Source organism: Eleutherodactylus coqui, chromosome 3, assembly GCF_035609145.1.
Source record: "Eleutherodactylus coqui strain aEleCoq1 chromosome 3, aEleCoq1.hap1, whole genome shotgun sequence".
NCBI lineage: Eukaryota > Metazoa > Chordata > Amphibia > Anura > Eleutherodactylidae > Eleutherodactylus > Eleutherodactylus coqui.
In genome coordinates this window covers 65900191-65925243 of record NC_089839.1, presented here as the reverse complement: position 1 = coordinate 65925243, position 25053 = coordinate 65900191, and the positions used below count along the sequence as shown (strand labels likewise).

General features: G+C 44.2%; 1 protein-coding gene across 2 annotated transcripts in view; it reads right to left on the bottom strand.

Annotated features, from left to right (window-relative positions):
* MCM8 (minichromosome maintenance 8 homologous recombination repair factor) overlaps positions 1–25053 on the bottom strand; it is a 52325-nt gene that overhangs the window by 13652 nt on the left and 13620 nt on the right. For both annotated transcript variants that reach the window (XM_066595676.1, XM_066595677.1), the window contains 9 exons: positions 24602–24748; positions 24417–24520; positions 22336–22534; positions 17817–17902; positions 12060–12211; positions 8769–8967; positions 4174–4204; positions 1486–1626; positions 1249–1390 (listed from right to left, as the gene is read on the bottom strand). In XM_066595676.1, coding sequence (XP_066451773.1) covers positions 1249–1390; positions 1486–1626; positions 4174–4204; positions 8769–8967; positions 12060–12211; positions 17817–17902; positions 22336–22534; positions 24417–24520; positions 24602–24748 — 1201 coding nt within the window. The remainder of the gene's footprint in view (positions 1–1248; positions 1391–1485; positions 1627–4173; positions 4205–8768; positions 8968–12059; positions 12212–17816; positions 17903–22335; positions 22535–24416; positions 24521–24601; positions 24749–25053) is intronic.

Below are 25053 nucleotides of genomic sequence, written 5' to 3'. Positions count from 1 at the left end.
TCGTGCAGCATTGATAACCTGTTACTTTTATTCTATGTCTCCATACTATTACAGCGATGCCAAATATGCTTTTCTACTTTTTATATTCATTTTTTTCTGTACAATAGCATATTTTGTGGGGGAGGAACATTTTAACTTTTATCTTTTTTTTGTGACAATTTGTAAAAAAGCAGTCCTGCCGCAGTTTGAGCTTTTTCCCCAGTATGTTCACCACACTTGTCGTTACAATTAAATGTTTGTTTAAACACATTTCTAAAATAAAAACACATTTTATGTAAATTCCCATTAAATATGAACAGCTCTCTTTTTTTAATAAACGTTATTTTATTACTTGTTGTGCCGCACCAGGAGACTTCACAACACTGCGATTTGCTGATTGCGTCACTTATATAACGATTTGGTACACTCAGCTGACAGGCAATCCATCAGGGTGTGTCGGGGTCAAAGTGATCTCTGATTCTCTGCATTGAAGCTTGGTTGTAAATCATCACTGGGCTTTCATGGTAATTATGTAGTCACAACTGTGCTTGTGCGATGACCGTGATCACATGCACATCAGTTTACTAAAGGCATTCTATGACATACATGTACATCATTTTTTCGGAAGGGTTTAATGTTCTCTGAATTATCCATATAATTAATAGAGAACCATATAACATCCACGTGACTCACAAACTCCTGATCTCCCTGAGAACAGAAGCCAGTAGAACCACTGAAAACATGCCAACATATTTACCGCTGCGCTTCTGCACGCTAGTTGATTACGCTTTCCTATACTGTAGAGAAAATGTTACTAGCTAGAGATGAGCGAGCGTACTCGCTAAGGGCAAATACTCGAGCAAGTATTGCCTTTTGCGAGTACCTGCCCACTCGTCTCAAAAGATTCGGGTGCCAGTGGGGGTGAGCGGCGAGTTGCGGAAGTGAGAGGGGAGGGGGGGGAGAGAGAGAGATCTCCCCCCCGTTCCTTCCCGCATCTTTTGAGACGAGCGGGCAGGTACTCGCAAAAGACAATACTCGCTCGAGTATTTGCCCTTAGCGTGTATGCTAGCTCATCTCTATTACTAGCCAAACGTACACTGGGCCATAAAAGTCTATAGGTGTCCCCAGCATAGACAGCGGGAGATTATCCTGGCATATACATTAGCTGTACATACCAGGCGTGTTGTGAACTCAGCCCAAGATTTACTTTTATCAGAAATAGAAGGTATACCTATTAATCTGCATTAAATATTAGAGGAAGCGTCATACCTTGATCTCCCAAAACAAGTGCTCCGGCCTCCAAACCAAAATCTCCTGTAGCACTGTCTCTGGATAAGGTCACAGTCAGCCCAGATGTTGTAGTGGTGTTTCCACATACATAAATGCCACGAGGTGCGACATTGCACACAGCCTGCAGGTACAAGTGTTTAAAATCTCATTAAAAATCCTAAAATCGATATTATTTGCCGTCTGCTTAAAAATCAGGAGAATAAATGCCATTTATACCTGTAACATTTGGCTTTTTCCTAGTCCGGGATCTCCAACTACAAGTATATGAGGATCTCCACGAATCGGAATTCTGTTTTTGTCATCCACGTATTTTTGGCAACCTCCAAAAAGGGCAAGTAGAAGACCAGCTTTAACCACCTACAAAAGAGAGATTGTTTTAATCGTGGAAGACCTTCTGGCCATCGATAGTAGATTGAAAACTATCAATAATTTGTCTAGTTACTATCTTTAAGAGCTGTTAATAACTTGGCTACTGAATGGACATGTTATGCTTATGAAGAAGGGAGATAAGCTTGTGTTAGATACATATGGCACCGTTTTTCTTGAAGAAAACAGACAATTGGAAAAGAAACCTGTCCAATCCACTTGTGACATCAGAATCTGCCAACAAAAATGCACAGAGCATGTTTACTGCCCTAAAAGAATTAAGAAATGGAGTTAGTATGTGTATGGGGTAACTAGCTGATGAGTGAGGGGCCAACCACTGGGACCCCTACCAATCTCGACAATGGGGGACATGAAGGTCCCTGAATGGCCAGAGCAACGGTCACACGGGCGCACTAACATTCTATTCATTTTAAGTGAACTGTTGGAGATAACTGAAAAGAAACGCTCGGCCATCTCAGCATGCTTGACCGCCACTACATTCACGTGGGGATATTCAGGACCCCTGTCCTAGAGATGGGTGGGAGCTAGTCATCCCTTATCCAGTGGGTATGGAACTTCTTTTGGTGGGACAACACCTTTAAGCTCATTGCCGTAAGGCTGTTCAGGACCTCTAATTACCAAACAGGGCATTTAAATTCTGCTGTTAAACCCAATGTTCATGAGTGGGTTTGAGTTGGGGAAGATCCGCAAATCAAGCTGCCCATAGGGATACATAGATGTCCGCAAATGAAATAAAGCATGCAGATTTGATTTACGGACTTTTTGGTCCAGAAAAAAATAAATACATTTTTTAAAAATGGCAGTATGCTCTATTTCAGTGCGGATCCCGCACAGACGGCTTCCATTGAAGTCAATGGAAGCTGTCCGATCTGCGGACCGTCTACAATTGAATTGAGGATGGGCAACGGATTCCGAGGGAAAGCAGGAGTTTAAAAAAAACAAAAAAACTCCACTGTGCATATGTGCAGGCATGGCGCTTCTGCACACATGCGCAGTGAAGAAAATTAAGACCTGGACGGGAAGGTAGAAGACCCGCAGTGTCCTAGGCAGCGGGCAGGGTCGATTCCCCTGTGGGTTACCACATGTGGAATCCAATCCGCCCGTGGACATGAGGCCTTAGAATGGAAAGATGCATTTAAAGAGTTAACAGCCAGATGCCAGCTATCAAAGATCCAGCTCTATACAAACCCTGTGCAACAAGACTGTACCTATATCTCCTGGGGCATGAAAGGGTTAAAGAAGAAACAATGCATTTCATGGATCAGAATTCTGCATTGTCTTCTTCAGTAGGGCTAAACATACAAAAATAGGCTCCCACAGTTACATTTCATAAAGCGGCTATTGGTTGACAGTGGGTGTCAGCGGCTGGATCTCCTTCTGGTCCTGTTTTATGTAAGTCAAATCTACCTTACCTATAAAAATCATTAATGTGGTATCTATCGATTTAGCTCTTATTTATATATTTGATTTCCTTTTTCTATGCTCAGACAATGCGGCACGCTTACTAATAGCAAAGCCGGAATAGAATACTAGTACAATCCCAAACGGCCGCCTCGTCTCTAAGGCCTAACTTCTGAGATGCGCAGGTTTGGAGCCCGACTGCTTCAGGTTCTTCAGAAGCCAAAGTAATCCAAGGGTAGGAACCACATCACACACTTGTTTTCAGTGCAAGCACTGAAGAAATGTTATTTCATTTCACAAGTGTTTAATACAACAAGACTTCACAATTAGCAACATGTTGGACCTATAATCCTAGCCTGGTTGCCTGTTATTTTTCGGTTCTTTTGTGAGCACTTTCCTTCTCCACCTGATCATTTTATTCTCTTCTCTAGATCTTCTCTTTCCATGTAGCCCGAGGAAGGACTACAGGTGCGAAACGTTGTTACCTGTGAAGTCTTGTTACATGAAACCCTTGGGAAATTAAATAATATTTCTTCAGTGTTCTCATTAAATAGAAGTCTGTGGTTTTGTTCCTTCTCTTCGATTTCTAGAAAAGAATCCTAAAGTCATTTATTTCAATGCGATGATACCAGCTCTCTCCTGGGATAAACTATTTCTTGACTTGCTTTGTGTACAGGGCATAATACTGACAGGTACTCTTTAAAGTACATTTGGATCCATTTTTTTATTGAACCACAGGTGTCATGACCTACAAAACATTTTTGCAATTGGTTTTTATTTTTAAAAAATGTTGTAGTTTGGCTTTTGTATCCTGGATACAGTAAAATACATAGCAAGCTGCAGAATGCCAACTACTGTCAATTCCGTCAGACCGGCTCTCTGACAGCTCAACGCCCCCGGTCTTCTCCTCAACGCTCATCTAAGCTGTATTATCAGCAAATCAAAGCTGATCAGCTTTCATTTTATGACAGTTCAGCTGAGATTTTGCAAAGATTGCAACATTTGTAATAAAAATCAATTACAAAAATGTTTTTTTCTTAGTCCATAATATAGGCAATAACATGCGATCCAAAAGGTGTGCATAGGGTTTAAAGATATCGGTTTAAATCGGCTTACCTCATGTCCATATATTGTAGGACAAAGCGAGCTGAAATAAAGAAATGGAGAGGATAATAAGACAAATGAGACAGACGTAACTAATGACTTCTATTGGCCAATATGACGTACAGTGTAGTAGAACAATACATTTACAACATGCCGGTGCTGGAGGATACCTATTATGGAGTAATGAGAGGTTTCCTCAGTCGCCTGAACTGCTTTCAAAACATAAAAATGTGTATATACCAAATATGTTAAAGTCATCTCAACAGACACAACCCCATTTAACCCCCTAGCAGTCGCATTAAAATTGCCACCCCACCCCCACCCCTCCCACCAAGTCAACTGCAGATTTTGAATTGGTCTTGAGTAGAGTTGAGTATTAGCGTACTCAATGGTGAATTACTCGAACGAGCATGAGGGAGTGTTCGACCCCACCCCAGTTTTTGGCTCCTCCCCGCTGTGACGTGCCTGTTTTGGCCCCTTCCCGCTGCGACGCAGCGCGCATCAATGGCAAATTTTTTGGAGAGAGGGAGAGGGAAAGAGAGGGGGGGGGAGAGGCCTCAAGTCTCAGATTGTAGTCAATGGGGTTCGTTACTCGAGTAGAGCTCTCGAATTTTACGAAAAGCTCGACTCGAATAACGAGGACCCGAGCATTTGGGTGCTCGCTCATCTCTAGTTTTGAGCTAAAATATTTGGTGCATAACTTAGTCGCCTTACGTTTTTTAACCCCTATAACTACTCTTAGCCTTTCGAACCATTGATTCAGCTTTCCTTCTGTGTTGCAATGGTCATAACCCTTTTATATTTTTGCCAATATAGCTGTATTTTGCGGGACGAGTTCTAGTTTTTATAGGATCCCATTTCTGGTACATATAATGCATCGAATAACTTTTATTAATTTTTTTTTTTCGGTGCGGCGGTGGTAAAAAAGAAATGTAACCATTGTATTTGGAATGTATTGTTATGGCATTCACATGGTATAAATATTATGTTAAATCCTCATGTCCACGGGCGGATCAGATACCGCATGCAGGAGCCCGCAGCGAAATCTGACCATGCCCGCGGCCGAGGACAGAGCGGTTACCTGTCCAGGTCTTCTGCGTGCTGTCTGGGTCTTCTATTTCTGGGTCTGCGGAAGCGCTCACGGCTCACCGGCGCAGTACATTCTTTTTTTTGGAGCCGCTTTCCTGTGGAACCCACAGCTTCAATGGAAGCACTCCGTGCGGGATGCACACTAAAATGGAACAAGTTGCGATTTTTTTTTTCCGGACCAAAACGGTCCGCGAATCAAATCTGAATGCTTTATTTCTTTTGCGGATGCCTATGTATCCCTACGGGCGGCTTGATTTGCAGATCTTCTGTGAGGGTGACCCGTGCGGATTCCGCAAATCAGATCCACCCATGGATATTAGGCCTAACTTTATTTTACTTTTTCCGCTTGTTCCTGGGAGTCCTACTTTTCTGTTTTTTACAATTTACAAAATGTTGTCTCAGTATCACCAATGTATAAACATAACAGCTCAAATGATACAAATAATAATCAAAGTGCGAATACAGATAGCTTCTCTTCTTCACAATTGCTTGGGGTGGTTTCAAATCTGCGCTTGGCGTTCCGCTTTCCTGCTGCGTTCGGGGAGCAGGAGAAGGGAATTTCCATGGCTGAACGGCTTCATTTAAGGATGGAATTGAACAGCACCGAACGGTCCCCATTAACTATAATGGGTCTGTTCGGTCTCCGCTTAGCTGCCCGGCTTCTTCTCCTGGTATTTTGAGCCGGATCCGTAGCGGAACCTCCGAGCAGAAGTTTCAACGCAGATGTGAAAGTACAGCGCAATCTAAGAGCGAGATGCACTATGTGTAATGTTCACACCAGATAAGTCTCCTGAATGAACCCTGCATCTTATCGGGAAGGAATGGTGAAGTTCAGTTTCATATTAGGGCAATCTAGTTGACACTGCAGTGTGAGCCATCAATAAGTGGGGTTGTCCTTTTCAGGGCGGTACCTCTGCTTGTTAGTAGTGAGTGATAGTTTGATAACAGGGATAAATCCTATTTTGTGGTTCCGCCACATGCTGAACTTGCATACTATGCTAATGATCTTCAGAATCGTGAGTAATAACGTTCCATGGGATGATTGAATGATTTAATAGAAGTCATTTTGAACTGGAGAAACTATCTATATTCTCGCTTTGATCATTATTTGTTTCATTTGAGCTGCTATAATGTTTATACATCGGTGATACTGAGATATAAATATATATATGACTAATTAAATTTTAATTGACTGGATTAAAGGTTAAGTTCTATGAAGGTAGTTGGTTGTGCTACTGTGAGTGAGTATGATTAGCCTAACACCAAATTTACATAGGTTTTATCACATTCTACTACCTTTGCACAATAAACAGCTGTATGAGGGTCTTAATTTTTTTTTGGAATGTAGTTTTCATTGGTAACATTTTGAGGAGTATAAGACTTTTTAAATTACTTTTTACTTCAGTTTTGGGAACCAAGAAGAAAAGAAACAGCTATTTTTAACTTTCAAAAAAAAAACAAAAAAAACTGAATTCACCATACTGGATAATGTAATTATTTTATAGTATGGAATGTTACAGATGTGGTAATACTAATCCCATGTAGTCTTTTTTTGTTATTGATTTTTTATTTAAAGCACTGTGTAAGGGAACAAAAAAAAAAAAAAACACAAAAAAGTTCCTCCCTTAAAAACACTTAAAGGCCTTAGTCAGACGGGCGTTTTTAGCCGCAATTTGCGCATGCGCATGCGTCCGGCGATTTTATAAAACCATTGCTTTGCAATGGTATCCGACACATGAGCGCTTTTTATGCGCTCGTCCGATAAATTATAGAACAGAAATCGCAGATCGCACCTATGTGCGATCTGCGATTCCTATTCTCTTCTCTATATGCGCTCAATGGGGCCGGCGGCAGCAGCGCCGACCCCATTGAGAACATATAGAAGAGAAATCATTCTTCTCTGCCACAGCTCTAACAGCTGTGGCAGAGAAGAACGATGTTTGCCCATTGAATTCAATGGAGCCGGCAATACAACCGTCTCCATTGAAAGCAATGGGCTGCCGGCGAGCGCTGGATGAATTCTTGGGAAGGGCTTAAATATATAAGCCCTTCCCTGCAATTCATCCTAAAATGTGTTAAAATAAAAAAAAAATTGTATACTCACCTTTCCGCTGCAGCCGGAGTCCAGCCGCGGCCGCTGTCAGTTCTCCTGAACTGCTTCTCAGCACTATTCAGCCGGCGGGGCTTTAAAATCCCCGCCTGCTGAATGATCTGCCTCTGATTGGTCACAGCCTGACCAATCAGAGGCAGGTTTCACTCACACACCCATTCATGAATTCATGAATGGGTGAGTGACTGCTGCCTCTCATTGGCTCAGCGGGAGCTGCCCCTGATTGGTCCCGCTGAGCCAATGAGAGGCAGCAGTCACTCACCCATTCATGAATTCATGAATGGGTGTGTGAGTGAAACCTGCCTCTGATTGGTCAGGCTGTGACCAATCAGAGGCAACTTATTCAGCAGGCGGGGATTTTAAAGCCCCGCCGGCTGAATAGTGCCGAGAAGCAGTTCAGGAGAACTGACAGCGGCCGCGGCAGAACTCCGGCTGCAGCGGAAAGGTGAGTATACAATTTTTTTTAATTTTAACACATTTTAGGAATAATTGCAGGGAAGGGCTTATATATTTAAGCCCTTCCCGACAATTCATCCCGGGCTCGCCCGCAGCGCATTGCTTTCAATGGAGCTGGCTGTATTGCCGGCTCCATTGAATGCAATGCGCTGGACAGCTCCGGCCCGTTTCTAATGAAACGCGGCTAGAAGCAGATTTTCGGGCATTTTTTCGGCCGATTTTTCGGCGCTGGTCACGCGATTTGCGCATGCGCATCCGTCATGCGATGCGCAAATCGCGCGAAAAAACGCCCGTGTGACTAAGGCCAAATTCTGCAGTCAACACTGACTGAAGGATTCTGTGGGGTTAAATAGTATAGCGGTGAAATTAGATAAGCAAGTGCTTATGTTCACATGTCTCATCCAAAACTGCAATGTCCTTTTCCTTTTGAACGAATAGTGCTCAGGGTAATCAGTAGGGGGTTAAAATGTGGACCCTCTAGTAATCCGATGGCTATTGGAAGCGAGACCCAGAGTGATCAAGGCCAGTCAGGCGTGTCCCTTGCAGTGGCAACTGCAGGACAAATCGTGTATTACGTGATAACAATTCAAATGAATGGCCCTATATGGAATACAAGGACTGCTTGAGTCTGCCACATCGGAAGCTGCTTGTGCCGAGTGGCTTTCCGTTCTCCTTACACTGAAGTACAACATAGTCTCTAGTTCGCTTTCACTGGAACGTATAAGGCCCCAATCCAATCGAATGAACTTTGCATAAACTTTGCAGACTAAATGCACATGTCTAAGTCTGGACTAAATGGAAATCATCAGTAAATAGCAATATCTGTCCGGATGGATGATGAAGCCGTAACAGAGCTGAATGTTGCTTATCAAAGCAAGCATCTACTTATTAATTTTAATGAGCACAGAAACCATTAACATCAGTCAGAAGAAGGCTGCAGAAAGATACTTACTTGACTATTAATTTTAAGAGATTCTCCTGAGACTGGATCTCCCGAACAGCGTAGAGGTCTTTTAAGGAGAAGTCCATAGAAGCTCCATGGCTGACGCTCTCATCCGTGTCTTTACCTTTCTGGCCTTTGCTGTTGCTGACAGAATTTGCCTCGATGTATAACAGGAACAGACATTTATTATTTTTATTCTTAAATCCTCCTGTATAGGACATAAGAAAAAGATAAAGAATGGATTGCAGTCATTTTATGGGGTTATTATGCATTTTATATAGTGGGGTTTTGTAACACACAGGGCTCATCAAATGAATTAAAACCGGATTGTAATGAAGTTTAGAAAGCAGCAGCAAATACAGCGGATTCTATGCCTACCAAGGGGTTTACCTTGCACTCTTGCCAAAATTACAGCGGCAGAATATTACACGGGCTCGCCAGCAAACCTGTACTGGGAGCCGAGGCCAGGAGTGCTCAGCTACGGACATCCAGTAAACTGCTCTGTCAGCTGCTAGACTCACATGATGGAAAGCATCTAAAAATCTACATTGAGGGATTGTATTTCATCAAGATTAGGAACTTTAAAAAGTATTCCTAAGATTGTCTTTTTATGCCTGTCCATATAGGTTATAAAAGTGATCGATGATATGTCAAGCGAGAAATAATACCTTTGCATGGGTATAGGCACATCTTTTCTCCCATATATCATTAGTTAATACACTCTTCCTTTCCCCCTGATGTGTGTATGGTGTGTGAATGAGGGTCCCCCCCCCCCTTCTTTTTCTTTTCTTTTTTTTTCTTCCTTCATTCCCCTCTCGAAACAATCTAATTCTGGTAGCTGTACTAAGAGGTGTGATTCACAGGAAAGCTTAAGAAAGCTCGAAAGTGTGCTCCCTGCAGACCAAGTCCCCAGTGACCTTGCGCCACTGCCTGCTGCTATGGGTGCTGCAGGAGGAGGGCAGCTAGTCACCAGGCAGCGCTTATCCAATCCTGGGATGGTGTGGACGCGGAGATGTCATGCCAGTGACTCCCTAGAACAGGAATCGAAGGTTGTCAGGTGCACTATCGGTCCCAAGAGAGCAATATGCTTAGGCAAAGAGGAACTAACAGGATTTGAGGAAGTTCTGTAGCAGAGGAGGGCAGAAGCCAAAGGAAAGAGCATTCAGGTGCTAAGTCAGAAGATTAGAGGAGGGCAGAAAGCCTGCTGCCAGGTAACGAAAGCCCCTATTGGTGTAAGAAGGGGAAGCAGCCCGCCTCCACTGGAAGTAAGCCACAGTAGGGGTCTAAATGTGTAGGCATGGGAGCCATAAGTGCCACAGGCACTACAGCTAAAAGCTGTCCCCAGCCCTGAGAAGCCCAGGAGGAAGAGCCTCCCACGGTCGGAAAACTGTCCGCCGCCAGAAGCGCCTCCCTGAGAAAGAGCTTTGCTGCCTTTGGACAGGTCCCCTGCCAGCATTCAGGCCATGGTGGGAAGAGAAACCGTGCCCTCCCCTTCAGTGATGGAGAAACGAAGCGGCCATTATATCCACCCACACGCACGCAGTGGATAAATTACCCACCACCCCTAGAGAGGGCACCAAGTGGAGTCCTGCTAGGGCCAGAGGAAGAAAAAGGAAGGGATGTTCCCCAACCACTGGAGGTATGCGCTGGGGAAAATGGGGGTAGGGGGAACGCTGCTGGTGAAAGCAGTGGAGGGAGGCCCTGGAACCGGAAGGATAGGCGGAAGGAGAGAGGGTGGGAGGAGGATACTTACCCCGTTGGAGACAATACCTTTTTCCTAAAAAGAGTTCAGCCTCAAGCATCTAGCAGTGTACCCCCAGTGCTTGCCTGCCTTTAATGAAGAAGGGAATAATCCAATTTGGGGACTACTATGGCTGGTAGGTTAGGATCAAACTATTGCTGACTGTCCCTCTTTGTCTTCTAAAGGCCAGCTTTGAAGAGAAAGGCTAAATCCAGTCTGTTTGCTCTCTTTTCTGGGGTAAACAGGTAGAGTCCAGTGACAGCCCTGAAGTGCCCTAGTCAGGAAAACCGAAGACCAATGAAGCAAGAGATCTGCCTCCTACGGACACTAAGCTAAAACTGGCTAGCTTGGAGCCTGAAGGAGGGGTATAGCCAGTAAGAGAAGCTAACACTTTCTTTGCTTAGTATCTGCCTCCTACTGCTTAGTGGCAGTAGTTATACCCATGGCCCTAGGCTGTGTCCCTCAATGCAAGGAACGAGAAACATTGACTTACAGGATAGCTACCTACTGGTGGCACTAGAAGGAAACTTTCCTTCTTTCTGGAGAAGTAATTTGCATACTTTTTCCCAGGCCTTTAATACTCCCTATGCCAGCTGGATCACCACAAGGAGAGCTAATACCTTCCAAGGACGAAGATCTGATAACTATATGAATTAAAAAGGTATTCCAGGCAAAAACTATTGATGAGCTATCCTCAGGATAAGTCACCAATGGCATATCGGTCCGGAACACCGCTGATCAGTTGATGAGAAGGAGCTGCGGACATCCAGAAGTCTTAAAGGGGTTGTCCCGCGGCAGCAAGTGGGTCTATACACTTCTGTATGGCCATATTAATGCACTTTGTAATGTACATTGTGCATTAATTATGAGCCATACAGAAGTTATAAGAAGTTTTTCACTTACCTGCTCCGTTGCTAGCGTCCTCGTTTCCATGGAGGCCGTCTAATTTTCGGCGTCTAATGGCCAAATTAGACGCGCTTGCGCAGTCCGGGTCTTCTTCTTTCCTCAATGGGGCCGCTCGTGCTGGATGCCGGCTCCTTGTAGCTCCGCCCCGTCACGTGCCGATTCCAGCCAATCAGGAGGCTGGAATCGGCAATGGACCGCACAGAAGCCCTGCGGTCCACCGAGAGAGAAGATCCCGGCGGCCATCTTCAGCAGGTAAGTAAGAAGTCACCGGAGCGGGGGGATTCAGGTAAGCGCTGTCCGGTGTTCTTTTTTAACCCCTGCATCGGGGTTGTCTCGCGCCGAACGGGGGGGGGGGAGATGGGGGGGTTGAAAAAAAAAAACCCGTTTCGGCGCGGGACAACCCCTTTAAAATACCGTCCGCACAGCGGTAGTCAAGTACGGTAGTGAACCTTAAATTCCTTCTCATCAGCTGGTTGGAAGGTTACCCAGGCGGTGGACCTCCATTGATCTACTATTGGTGACCTAGCCTTAAGATAGGGTCACCAATAGTTTTCTCTCAGAAAACCCCTTTAACTTTTAAAGGTTCCCAAAAACATGTCATAAAAGCACAACTATTTTAGTATGTGGGCATGTGTAATAAAGGCAGCACGTACCATCTTTAATATTAGATACTTTAACTATCCCAGTTATGGTCACCATATCACCGGGGACACAGCTGTCCACTAAGTCCTGGCTCAGTTCACACTCTACAGTTCTTGGGATCCTACCAGCTTCTCGCTGATCATCTGACATTAACTCTTGGACTCTGTAAGAGAAAAGAGAGATAAGAGGAAATACTTTATATTCAAGTAAGAGACAGTACACTATTTTTTCCTGTTAGTAGTTGTGCCAGGAAAAAAAAGCGGTGCATGCCACGCTATTTTTTTTATGTCAGAGTGATCTACAATGGAGGCTCCTGACAGAGCTTCTGACGCAGGTGTGAACATCATCTTGGCTAAAAAAATAAATCATATATATATATATATTTAATAATCAGAAGTCAATCCCAATTAATTAATTAATTAATTAATAACTATTAGGTTATATTAGAGTAACAAATACAGGGTCTTCTGATTAGGATCCCTTCTACCAGTAAAGCTGAGAGCCTCATTAACTGCAGCTCTCCAATTTGCAAAACCATAAGCAAAAAATTAGAAAAAATGGACACCAATCAATTTCAATGGGTACTTGTTAAGGCCCATTTACACGGCCCGATGATCGCTCAAAGATTGCTCAAACGGCAGTTTAAGTGACAGCTTTGAGCGATCATTTTGCATAAACTATTAAGTAGCTACTCAGCTACTTAAGAGCAATTAGGTGTGCAAATGAAGCCTTAGCTGAAAGCAGTTAGTATCCTGAGGGCTCTTATCTGCATTCAGATCTTTTGTTCTCTGATGGGAAACAATGCTATCAGCACTACCCATGGAGAACTGCTAATAAGGCTGAATGACGATTTTTAGCTTGGACTGAATTCAACGATCAGCTAACAGTGCACGAAAAGTGCACGATAGCCGCCATGATTATCACTCAAACGATCGCTTTTTAGCGATTTTTGAGCAATGACTGCTCCGTGTAAACGGGCCTTAAAGGTTAGCTTCGCTACAATCCCTGTATTAACGTTTTCCATGCAAATACCAGCTAAAAATAGGCAACTATTGCCATTCACTTGACTTAGGCCGCTTGCACACGATTGGGTCGGATTCCACATGCGGGATCCCGCAGCGGAATCCGACCCTGTGCCCAGTCAGTGACCTCCGCGTACCCGTCTGGATGCTTTTATTCTGTGCCATGGATGTGCCAGCTGCCGCACATGCACAGCTCAGATAATGCCGTGCCGTCGTTAGGCGATGACGCGGATCCCGTGATGGGTTGGATGGCTTCCATTAACTTTAATGGAAGCCATCTGCACGGAATCCGCCTCAAAACAAAGCATGCTGCAATTTTTCCCCCGCGAGCGGAAAATTGCTATTGATTACCGCTTGCGGGGAGGGAAATAAACACTTTTCCATAACATGTTAGAGATAGCTTTGCTGTGGAAACAGGAGGAGGACGCCCGCTCTGGATTCCACAATGCAAATCCAGCTGTGTGCAGACAGCCTTAGGGGTCCTGCTCACGTGCGGATATTTGCTGTGAAATCCACAGTCGGTGTCCGCACCGCGAATCCGCAGCAAATACTGCCCGTTACGTCCTATAGACACTCGCTACATCCTACCCATGAGCGGAAATCAATTGCGAAAAAAAAATAATAAAAAAAAAAATCGCAGCATGCTCCATCTTCATGCAGATTCTGCGCGGACGGCATGTTCGCAATGAAAACAATCTGTACTGCGCATGCGAGACGGCAATCTGCCAGGTCCATCCGCAGTACAGAAAAGACAGCTGGATGACAGGTATGCGCAGACGCCACTGCTGCCAGAGCCGGATTCCGCAAGTGGACTTTGGCTCTGCCGTGTGCAGGAGGACTAAGGCTAATCTGTATTACCAAACACAGCCCAAACAGCAGGTAAGTGTGGCGCTTGCCACCCTTTCAGAGTTTATCAGATACATGATCATGAAAGGAAGGAACGCGTTAGGGAAATCTAATACACGGTGTTATGCATAGTTAAAGGCCTGAAGGGGCAGACTCAAAGTTTTAAAGAACACCAAAGACAGTCATGCAATGGCCCTTCAGAGCCTCACTGGGTATAAACTGTGCAGTGTTAATTAAAAGGTATGGGTATGCGAAGAAGAGCAGATGAAATTAGGTTACACCTGACGAGGTGAATGTCATTTCCAAAAATGCTTTATCTTGCATACTGGTTCTTCTTGCAGACCTCCGGCTGGTGTAAGGAGTCTTACAGGCAATGCCGCTTGGGGAAAAGTATGCAAATTACTTCTCTAAAACGAAGACAACTGTCTAGTGACACCAACAAATAGCTACCCTGTGAGGGTGGCTCTATATAGGGCAACTATCATCTGAATAGTCTCTGAAGTGTACAAACAACTGTTTTTGAGTGCCTTTACACACAGAGATCATAGCTCACTTGCTCAATTTTGCAATGACAGAACAAACTTTTGGGGGCACAGGCTGAAATATTGACTAGTTAGTGGGTATTAGGTTCTTTGGCGGGTGTGTATTTGAAATTTCGACCCCTCCCCAATGCATGCTCATTAGTTGCTGAATCCACTGAATGTATATAAATATGTGCGAGCGGTCTTCCAGTGAACTCTCTCTAGTTTGACTGGACAGTAAGTGATGCAGCGAGTAGACCAAAGCCAACCAGAGGCTGTAGCAGGGGGTGTTCAGTTGAGAATCACTCGCACGTATCATGCACACAAAAAAATATGCAGAAAATCACATTGAATTTGTGTTCACATGCACAGTGAAATGGTTGTCTGCATAAGTCATGAGCATTTACGCAAGCCAATTGATTTCAATGGGTTCTTGTGGGGCACACCATGATAGGTCATGATGCGTATTTTGTCACGCGATCGCACATGTGAACTATTGACATTAATGGGTGCTATTCAATGCGTATTACGCGCACAAAATTTGCATGCATAATACAATGCGCAAATACGCTTATGTGAATGAGCTCTAAAGGTGCGCTCACATGTGGCTGATTTGTTGCAGATTCTGTGACAGATTTTGGTGCAGATTTCGCCCTTTAAACTGCATAGATGAAATCTGCTGCAAATCAGCGACGTGTGAACACACCTGAAATCGGTGTCCGACCACCTCATGTGGTCTTGAAACAGGTTTCTGAATTTTTGCCCTTCATGAGTACAGAGTAGGATATACAATACAGTCATACTTCTGCTTTTGTTGCCTTCTTCTTTTACCGGTTTCCAGTTTTTCCGATTCTTCAAAGCAGAATTCTGCCTCTTCTATCGTCGCCTGTGTCTAGTTTCGCCGCCGGCTCACATGACCTCGCTGTCCGATCACAGCCATTCATTGACCGGCTCAGCCAATTAGAGCTGGCGAGCCAGTCAATAAATGGCTGTGATTGGGCATCAAGCCAGTGCCGTGAACCAATAACAGCAATCTATTGCTGGAGGTGGGGTTCTCAAACCTTGCTTACAGCAATAGATGATCTGTCAGTGCAGGGGAAGCCTGGAGCAGCACCAGGCCGGGACGCAGACGGCACCTGCAAGGTGAGCCTTGCTTTTTTTTTTTTCTATGTAGTGTAGCTAGGGCTGATTTTCGGGGTAGGGCTTATATTTCAAGCCCTTCCCACCAAAATCGGTGTGCGGTTAACGCTGCCAAATACGCGGCACCAAGTTGTGTTGCACTTTCAGCAGTGACGAAACCGCTGCCCATTCATTTCAATGGGCGATGCAGGGCCGAAAACGCTTGTGTGAACAGCCCTATTGAAATGAATGGTAGCGTTGTACAGCGTTTAGCGCTGCTTTTTCAGCGTAGCGCTAAACACGGTACAAAAATGTGGTTTGGTGTGTTCTTTGGAATGTCTAGAATGAATTAATTGAATTTATATTGATTCCTACAGAAATAATTGCCTTGAGTTTCACTGGTTTCAAGTTTAGTGGATTGCTTTCGGACGGATTACCAACTAAGGCTGCATTCACACGAACGTATATCGGCTCCGTTTTCACGCCGAGCCGATATACGTTGTCCTCATCTGCAGGGGGAGGGGGGGATGGAAGAGCCAGGAGCAGGAACTGAGCTCCCGCCCCCTCTCTGCCTCCTCTCCGCCCCTCTGCACTATTTGCAATGAAAGTAGGTGGGACAGGGCGGGGCTAAGTTCTGAGAATTAGCCCCCCCGTCCCGCCTCTCCCCATTGCAAACAGTGCAGAGGGGCGGAGAGGAGGCAGAGAGGGGGCGGGAGCTCAGTTCCTGCTCCCGACTCTTCCATCCGCCCCCTGCAGATGAGGACAACGTATATCGGCTCGGCGTGAAAACCGAGCCAATATACGTTCGTGGGAATGCAGCCTAAACTAGAGGTTTGACTGTATTTGGAACAGACCACACTTACCATTTGATTACATTGATTTCCTTCAACCACAAGTGGTTTTAGCTTTATTGTATTGGGAGTCTGTATAAACATATGTTCTTACATCAAGCAGCAACAAGGAATATATTAAAATATACCTAGTGTTTCCCCGATAGTAAGACACCCCCGATTGTAAGACGTATCGGGGGTTTCAGGGGGGTCGGCCAATGTAAGCCGTACCCCGAAAGTAAGACATATGTCTTACTTTTGGGGAAACACGGGGGTATTGCCGCCTCCCTCTCATCTAGCTGCGCGCCGCCTCCTGCCCACGTCCGCACCGTCCCCCTCTCCATACGTCGCCGCGTCTGCCACCTCCCTCTGATCTTAATGAGCGCCGCCTCCTGCCCACTTCCGCGCCGCCCCCCCTCCATACGTCACCGCGTCTGCCGCCTTTGGCCGCCTGCAGACGAGCGGGTCGGATCCGGCAGCGAGAAGTCTCGCCGCGCGATCCGACCCGAGCGCCTGCAGGGACGAGCGCGTACTCACCCGCGCCTGGTGGCCCCGGCTCTTTCATGTGCCGGCTGCCGCGCAGCCGGCACATGCGCAGACCGGAGCCGGCGGCCGGGTGAGTGCGTGCCCCGCAGAAAATTAGGACATGCCGCGGTTTGTTTGCCGCGCGAGATTTCGCGCGGCCAAACCGCGGCCGTCTGCATAGGAGTGCGTATTGTAATGCACTCCTATGCAAACTTTCAGCGGCGGAAATCCCGCGGCGGGAAATCCCGCGGCGGGATTTCCGCTCGTGTGCCCCCCTCTCCATACGTCACCGCGCCGTCCCCTGCACTTGTCACTGCCGCCTCCTGCTTAAAATACGGTAAAGTAAGACATACCCCGAAAGTAAGACATAGTGGGGCTTTTGGGGATAAAAAGAAAGTAAGACACTGTCTTACTTTCGGGGAAACACGGTAGTAAGTCTATAGCAATAAAACGTCACAATAGCGATATGCTAAAATACATATCCGGTGTTGAATTTAAACTAAGTATAACGCTCTCAACCATGAATAGAGAATAACACCTGGAGGAATCAAATAGTCGCAGTAGAATAAAAACCGTGAACTCTTCATTTCCATTCTGAAATTATAATCTAATCAGGATTTCATTTATATGGAGATATCGCTGAATCTGCCTTTTGGATCGAAGAGCCCACTAGAAATCTACTGTGAACAAGAATGAGCAGGCATCCTAGGAGGGGGGCAGTAATGCATATGGGCGATGACTAACTCTTGCATTGTTCTTGTGCTTTCATAACCAACACTTTGATCTATGGAGGCTTTTGTCAAGAGCAGAGAAGTAGGGAAATGGAAAACACACACAAAGCAGATGAAGGACACTTTTTTGCAGGGTCTTGCAGTGAAATGTTATAAAAAGCCCTCACTACTTACTTGACCGTCTGCCAGTCCACGGTCACCGTTAGGGGAGAACCTCGGATTGGTGTAAATGAACGTCCTCGGCATTCTGGGACCGGGCACTGAAAAACAAAATTGTAGATATGAGTAGGATAACTATAGCATTGCAGGAACTGATAAAATTAAAAGCTATTCAAAACCTGATCAAACAAGGATATACATGCTGAGAAAAATGGCGGTAAATATAATGGACTGCAGAAAAGTTCTTCATTTCAAGGAAAGGTTGTAGCTTGGTCCATTAAAGACTGGGAATTTTAACATAAAGTGGTTGTCCATCTTGGAAAATCCCTTTTTCTTACAAGGTCCCCAGATGTCAGCGCAATTAAATATACTGTGGTTGTCAAATTGTATGTGGTTGGTACGAGCTCGGAGAATCAATACATGAGATGTGTTCACCAATATGATCCTATCCAAGTTTACTGTTTAACCGTTTAATATATTATTCTGAGGAGAAAACACCCCACAAAGGGCCAATCGGAAAAATAACAAGCTTTGTGATAACCTACAACCAATTGCAACTTATCTTCGTATCTATTAGTATTTAACCTATTAGCATATAACCAATTACCATTAACCCATGCACATGCTGTTTGTTCTCAGTAAATATTTCAGATCAAGGCTCCCATGTTATCTGGCATTTGTTTATGCTAGGCCTTCATACAGTGTTATGGCTAATCTAAAGGCTGCTGAAAACTGTTGTTTTCATGTGTGACCAAGATCCAATATTTCTTGTTTACGTTAAAACATCTTTCTGCTCTCATTAGATAAGGAGCAAAGATAAAACTGCTTTCTTAATGTGAGGCTGTTGTCTTGTGTCTGATATGGATATTCTCTACAGAGCATTCCAACTGTTTCTCGATGAGTTTCTATCTATCTGAACTAAACTTCTTTAAAGGCATAAATAATAATAAAGTAGCTTATACTAACACTGGGATCCACAACAGTAATCTGTGGGGAAGCCTGGCAAAAAGTATTTAAAGGGGTTACCCAGGACCAATATACAAATGACCCAGCCTCAGGACAAGTCATCAATATGACATCAGCGAGGGCTGACTCTCAGCAGCACCAATCAGCTGTTTGAAGAAGCCTTTTCACTGCATACCAGCCACAGTGCCGTATATTTTATAGCAGAGGTGTCGGTTATTGCAGCTCAATTCCATTCACTGGAATAGCACACGGGCCATGCAAGTAATGAATCGGATGTCACAGGCCCAGAAAGAGGACACAGCGCTTACTTCTTCAAACAACTGATAGGCAAAATGCTGGTTGTCGGCCCAACCAATATCGTATTGATGACTGATCTTAAGGATAGTTACCTTTTTTTTAAATGTACCGAATAGGCAATTATAAGCATTTTTGTAATATGTTTAATTGGTGTATTGTGTACATTTTTACTAGAAAACCTCCTTTTCAGCTCTGTAGCTGAATACAGTGGTCCTTTCCTCAATGTGCGTGCACTGTCATCTGTAGTGCAGGCACAGCAAGTTCCATACCACACTATATAAATAACTAGCTGATATACCCGGCTTCGCCCGAGTTAATTTGGTACTGGTGTTTATCTGGTGTTCACACGAAAAATCTTATGAAGTCATGGTTACTTTAGAGATACCGAGGAAAAAAATACGCTCACCATTTTGCATGGTTCTTGGCGTTACCCAGGAAACACCACATGGAGGTAACCATGCGACGTTTCCTTTATATAAAACAACATCAGGAAGTGAGAGAATTAGATTAGAGAGCACTTAGAATTGAATAATCGAGTTGGGACCCATTACTTTTCCTATTTATGACATAATCAATGCTCGTGCCAAATTTCAAGTTTCTATGACATCAGGAAGTAAGAGAATTAGATTACGTACGTTAAATTTGGACGCTAATTCTTTTACGTTTAAAATTGAATAATCGAGTTGGGACCAATTAGCTTTTCCTATTTATGACACAATCAATGCTCATGCCAAATTTCAAGTTTTTATGACATTGGAAAGAGAGAGAATTTGATTAGTTACGTAAAATTTGGACGCTAATTCGTTTGCGCTTAGAATTGAATAATCGAGTTGGGACCCATTAGCTTTTCCTATTTATGACATAATCAATGCTTGTGCCAAATTTCAAGTTTCTATGACATCGGGAAGTGAGAGAATTAGATTACGTACATAAAATTTGGACGCTAGTTCTTTTGCGCTAGAATTGAATAATCCAGTTGGGACCCCTTTACTTTTCCTATTTTGGACATAATCTATGCTTGTGCCAAATTTCAAGTTTCTACCACATCGGGAAGTTGTAGAATTAGTGGCGAGTCAATCAGTGAATCAGTCAGTGAGTCAGTCAGTAAATCAGTCAGTCAGTGAGGGCTTTCGTCTTTATTAGAGATGAGCGAGCGTACTCGGAAAAGCACTACTCGCTCGAGTAATTTGCTTTATCCGAGTATCGCTGTGCTCGTCCCTGAAGATTCGGGTGCCAGCACGGAGCGGGGAGCTGCAGGGGAGAGCGGGGAGGAACGGAGGGGAGATCTCTCTCTCCCTCTCTCCCGCCCGCTCTCCCCTGCTCCCCGCTGCGACTCACCTGTCAGCCGCAGCGGCACCCGAATCTTCAGGGACGAGCACAGCGATACTCGGATAAAGCAAATTACTCGAGCGAGTAGTGCTTTTCCGAGTACGCTCGCTCATCTCTAGTCTTTATACATATAGATGGCTCATCTGCTATGTCTCCCCTGGGGCTCTGAAGAAGATCGCTGTCCATCTTCTATACACAGCAATGCTTTGGAGGACTATCAGTGTTCACTGAAATCTCCCTTTCTATTACTTTGCATTTTCCTACAAACACAATAGGATGTGTGGGGAGCATAAACTGTCTTCATTTACATACAATTATTTTAATATTAAAGGGGTTGTCCCGCGCCGAAACAGGGTTTTTTTTTTTTAAACCCCCCCCCCCCCGTTCGGCGCGAGACAACCCCGATGCAGGGGTTAAAAAAACAACCCCCACAGCGCTTACCTGAATCCCAGCGGTCCGGCGTCTTCATACTCACCTGCTGAAGATGGCCGCCGGGATCCTCTGTCTCCATGGACCGCAGGGCTTCTGTGCGGTCCATTGCCGATTCCAGCCTCCTGATTGGCTGGAATCGGCACGTGACGGGGCGGAGCTACACGGAGCTACACGGAGCCCCATAGAGAAGAGGAGAAGACCCGGACTGCGCAAGCGCGGCTAATTTGGCCATCGGAGGGCGAAAATTAGTCGGCACCATGGAGACGAGGACGCCAGCAACGGAGCAGGTAAGTATAAAACTTTTTATAACTTCTGTATGGCTCATAATTAATGCACAATGTACATTACAAAGTGCATTAATATGGCCATGCATAAGTGTATAGACCCACTTGCTGCCTCGGGACAACCCCTTTAATGCCGCTACTTTGCCAATTTTTAAAGCCATAAATGAGTGATGGAATAACCTGACACAGCGCCACCTACTGGAATGTTAACTACCCTATGAGTCAATATCTGCCTTTTTAACAGGCCTTGCAATATAACTAGGAATGTAAGCCAAACCAATATATCCATATACACACAGCTGTTTCGGGGTTATTGCCCCTCATTAGTATACAGTAGGATTCTGCCTGGCTAGGTGAAAGGCCATCAACATGAGTCCTGGGAGGGTAATGCTACTGTACACTGATAAGGGGCAGTAACCACAAAATAGCTGTATGCCTATGAATATTCTGACGTGGCTTGTATCCCTAGTCATACTGCAAGGCCTTTTAAAAAGACCAGATATTGACTCAAAGTAGCTACTATTCCAATAGGTGGCGCTGTGGAGGATTATTCCATCACTCATTTGCATGGCTTTTTCCCTGGAAGCATTGCATGGCTTATTTAATAGAGACCCTACACTCTTGCAGTCTTCTCTCCGCAAGGAGAAACATTACCCGCAGGACCCAACTTCCAAAGAGAATAGTTTGTCCTCTCCACTTAAACATAAGAAAGTGGTGCGCAAATATAGAGGGGCATTTACCATGTTAAATGTGCCAGTTTTCTTGCATTAAATGGTCGCAAATTTTGATGCAAGCCATATTTGCCACTATTTTCATGTTTTTGATGCGTTTGGCTGGCATACATTAATATGTATGGCCAGTCTAAGGCTTCGTTAAGTGTTCGGGTTAAATATGGGCTGTTCAGTCATTCTAATTCACTTATGCAGAGAATGTGAATGATTTTTCGTTTGAACGAGCCAACGATGTATCTGTCTGTATAAACAGGCTGCCCGAGCGGATTCGGATATTGTTCACTCATTCAAATGATAAATCGTTAGGTGTAACCGGACCCCATCTCTTCTCTGTAAGCACAGGGGTGATGATTGTGCAGAAGCCCATGGGACGGCAGTCATCTCATGAGAAGGTACCTTCATTTATTGATCTCCATACTGAGTTGTACTGGGCAATATTTGCTGCAGCTATGGTCTTAAAACATCTAGGCTCCTCCATAATAAAAACAGCATTACCTTAGTTGGAATAGTGTACTTTCCATCTGGCAGGGGGACGCTCTGTACATCTCCACACATGTTGCATACAAAAGCCATTTTGGTACACACTGGTTTGATGTTACTGACTCGCACGACTGTGCCACACAATGCAACATACTTTCCATACAGGTTGGCTCGAAGGTTTTTTAAAGCAGTCAATGGATCATAGTTATATACCCTGCGGGAAAAAAGTATATTCATAAGCGTAATTCCAACTTTAAAATCACAAAAAAAGGAAAATATAAGTACACAAAAAGAAAATGAAAAAAAAAATAAAAATAAAAAAAATCACAGAAAGCGACCATATACTTACTGATCTACTGATACAAGAGGGCAGGTAGAAACACCCCATCCCAAACATACAGACCGCCAAACTGCTATCTGGAGGAGCAATTACACAGGTACAAAGTACTGATGAACAACCACGGACAAACCCTCCTTATATTGAGTGGGAGGCTGCTTACTACTATTCTTGCATAAAAAAGCATATACAGAGTGCGAGGCCACATGGTACGTGTAGTGCACCATGCAAGCTCACCACCTTTTAATGACACCATAGTTCAATCCAGCAGGCTGCCCTGCACCCCATAGGTGAACCACACTGGCACTGGCACCCTAGGCTCCTGCAGCGTTCAGAGCCACTGTATGTTATTGATAAATATGAGGTATCGGTTAATATTTTGTCCAATATACATGAGCTCACAACCCGCGTTAAGGGTCCTCGCTTACTTGTGAGTCCCTACACTAACATCAATAAAATCACAGAAAAGAAAAATATATACAGACAAAAAACAAAACACAGAAAGCGGCCATATAGTTACTGATATACTGATAGTAGAGGGCAGATAGAAAGCCCACATCCCTCAACATGCAGACAGCCAGACTGCTATATGGAGGAGAATTACACAGGTGCAAGGTACTGATGAACAACTACTCACACATCTTCCTTATATGGAGGGGGTAGCTGCTTAGTGCTATACCTACACAAAAAAGCATATACAGGGTGTCAGGCCACATAGTACGTGTAGTGCACCATGCAGGCTCACAACCTAATAATGATGCCATATTTTAATACTGCCCTCTTGTATAAGTATATGTGTAAGCATATAGCCACTTTCTGTGATTTTTTTCTTTTTATTAATTCCAACTTTACATACATACTGGTACACTATCCTACTAAAAGTAATTGGATACCTGAAGAAGAATCAAAAGTAGTATTTATTTCCATATGTTAATACTTAATGGGGCTTTTGCCATAATTGGATACTCTCCATAGTATACTTTCTACTAATGTCTGATACACTTTAGCTGGTATTTCTCTCCATTCATCCTGCAAATGCCTGGTGAGTTCTCTCAAAGAAGATGCATTGACTTGTCTACAATGGTACAAGAAGCATCGTCATTGGACAGTTGAGCAATGGAAGAACGTTCTATGAAGTGACAAATCATGCTACCCTTCGAATCGGATGGGTGGAGGAGCTTGTGGACACCTTTTGCCCGAGTATGCTGTGCCAACACTTAGGTATGATGGAGGTTCCGTTATGGTCTAAGGATACTTTATGTGGCAGGGTCTTGCTCTGTTGGTTGTAATGGCAAGAACCAAGGTGGACTTTGTCATTATAGACAATAAGGTGCTGCTGACAAAGTGACAATACTCTGGGAATGGTCAGCAATACTTCCAACATGACAACATGCCTTGTCACAAATATAGCATTATTTTACATTGGTTTGAGTATATGGATGTTCCACGACTGGTCTGCACAGAGTCCTGACCTACTGAACAATTTTTTTGTTGAACTGGAATGTCAGGTCAGAAAATATGAACAGCGTCTATCTTCTTTGAGAGAACTGGCCAGATGTTTGCAGGACAAATGGAGGAAATACCAGCTGAAGTGTATCAGACAGTAGCAGAATGTAAGCAACGAGGAGTATTAAATGTCATTTGGACCAAAGCAGGCCCCACTACGTATAAATATATGGAAATAAATACTACTTTTAATTCCTGCTCAGGTGTCCCATTACTTTTGGTAGAATAGTGTATATTATTGTATGATAAGTACCTGGCATGTATGTGAGGCACATTGACAATGGGAACCTCCTCTAATGGAAGGCCTTCCTGATTCTGCAACTCAGCTGCGTGGCTCTCAAGGTCCTTGGTTAGAACCTGAAAATATAGGCGAATAGATTAGACAGACAGATAGATTTGATTTTAGTATCTGTATATTTCTGTAACCTAGCTGTATACCTGGTGGATCGCCAGCCCCATGCAATCCAGTATCTTCTCCGGCATGTCTTTTAGCTCCGTGGTGAGTGACACAGAGGACATAACTTCGTTGTCTTGTAGAAGTTGCTTATAGTCAACAAGTATGCTGCCTTTTCTTTCAATTTCATCCTGTGTCAGAATAGGTAAGCTCTTAGAAAGCAGCGATGCTTGTGTGGATTACAAATATATGCAATATTTGATTACATATAAACTAGAAACAACGCCAAGACATGTAGATATTGGACATACTGATTTAGCAATTAATAGCATACCTGGCACATGGTGATAACTCGATTTGAAGGTTTGTAGCACGTTGTAGTTATCATAACCGTTTTTACATAGGTGGAAATTATAAGATATGAGAAACCCAGAGCAGAAGTAACACGCTGGCCTGCTGACCCCCTAACATCAATTTAGAGACCATAAAACGTTCA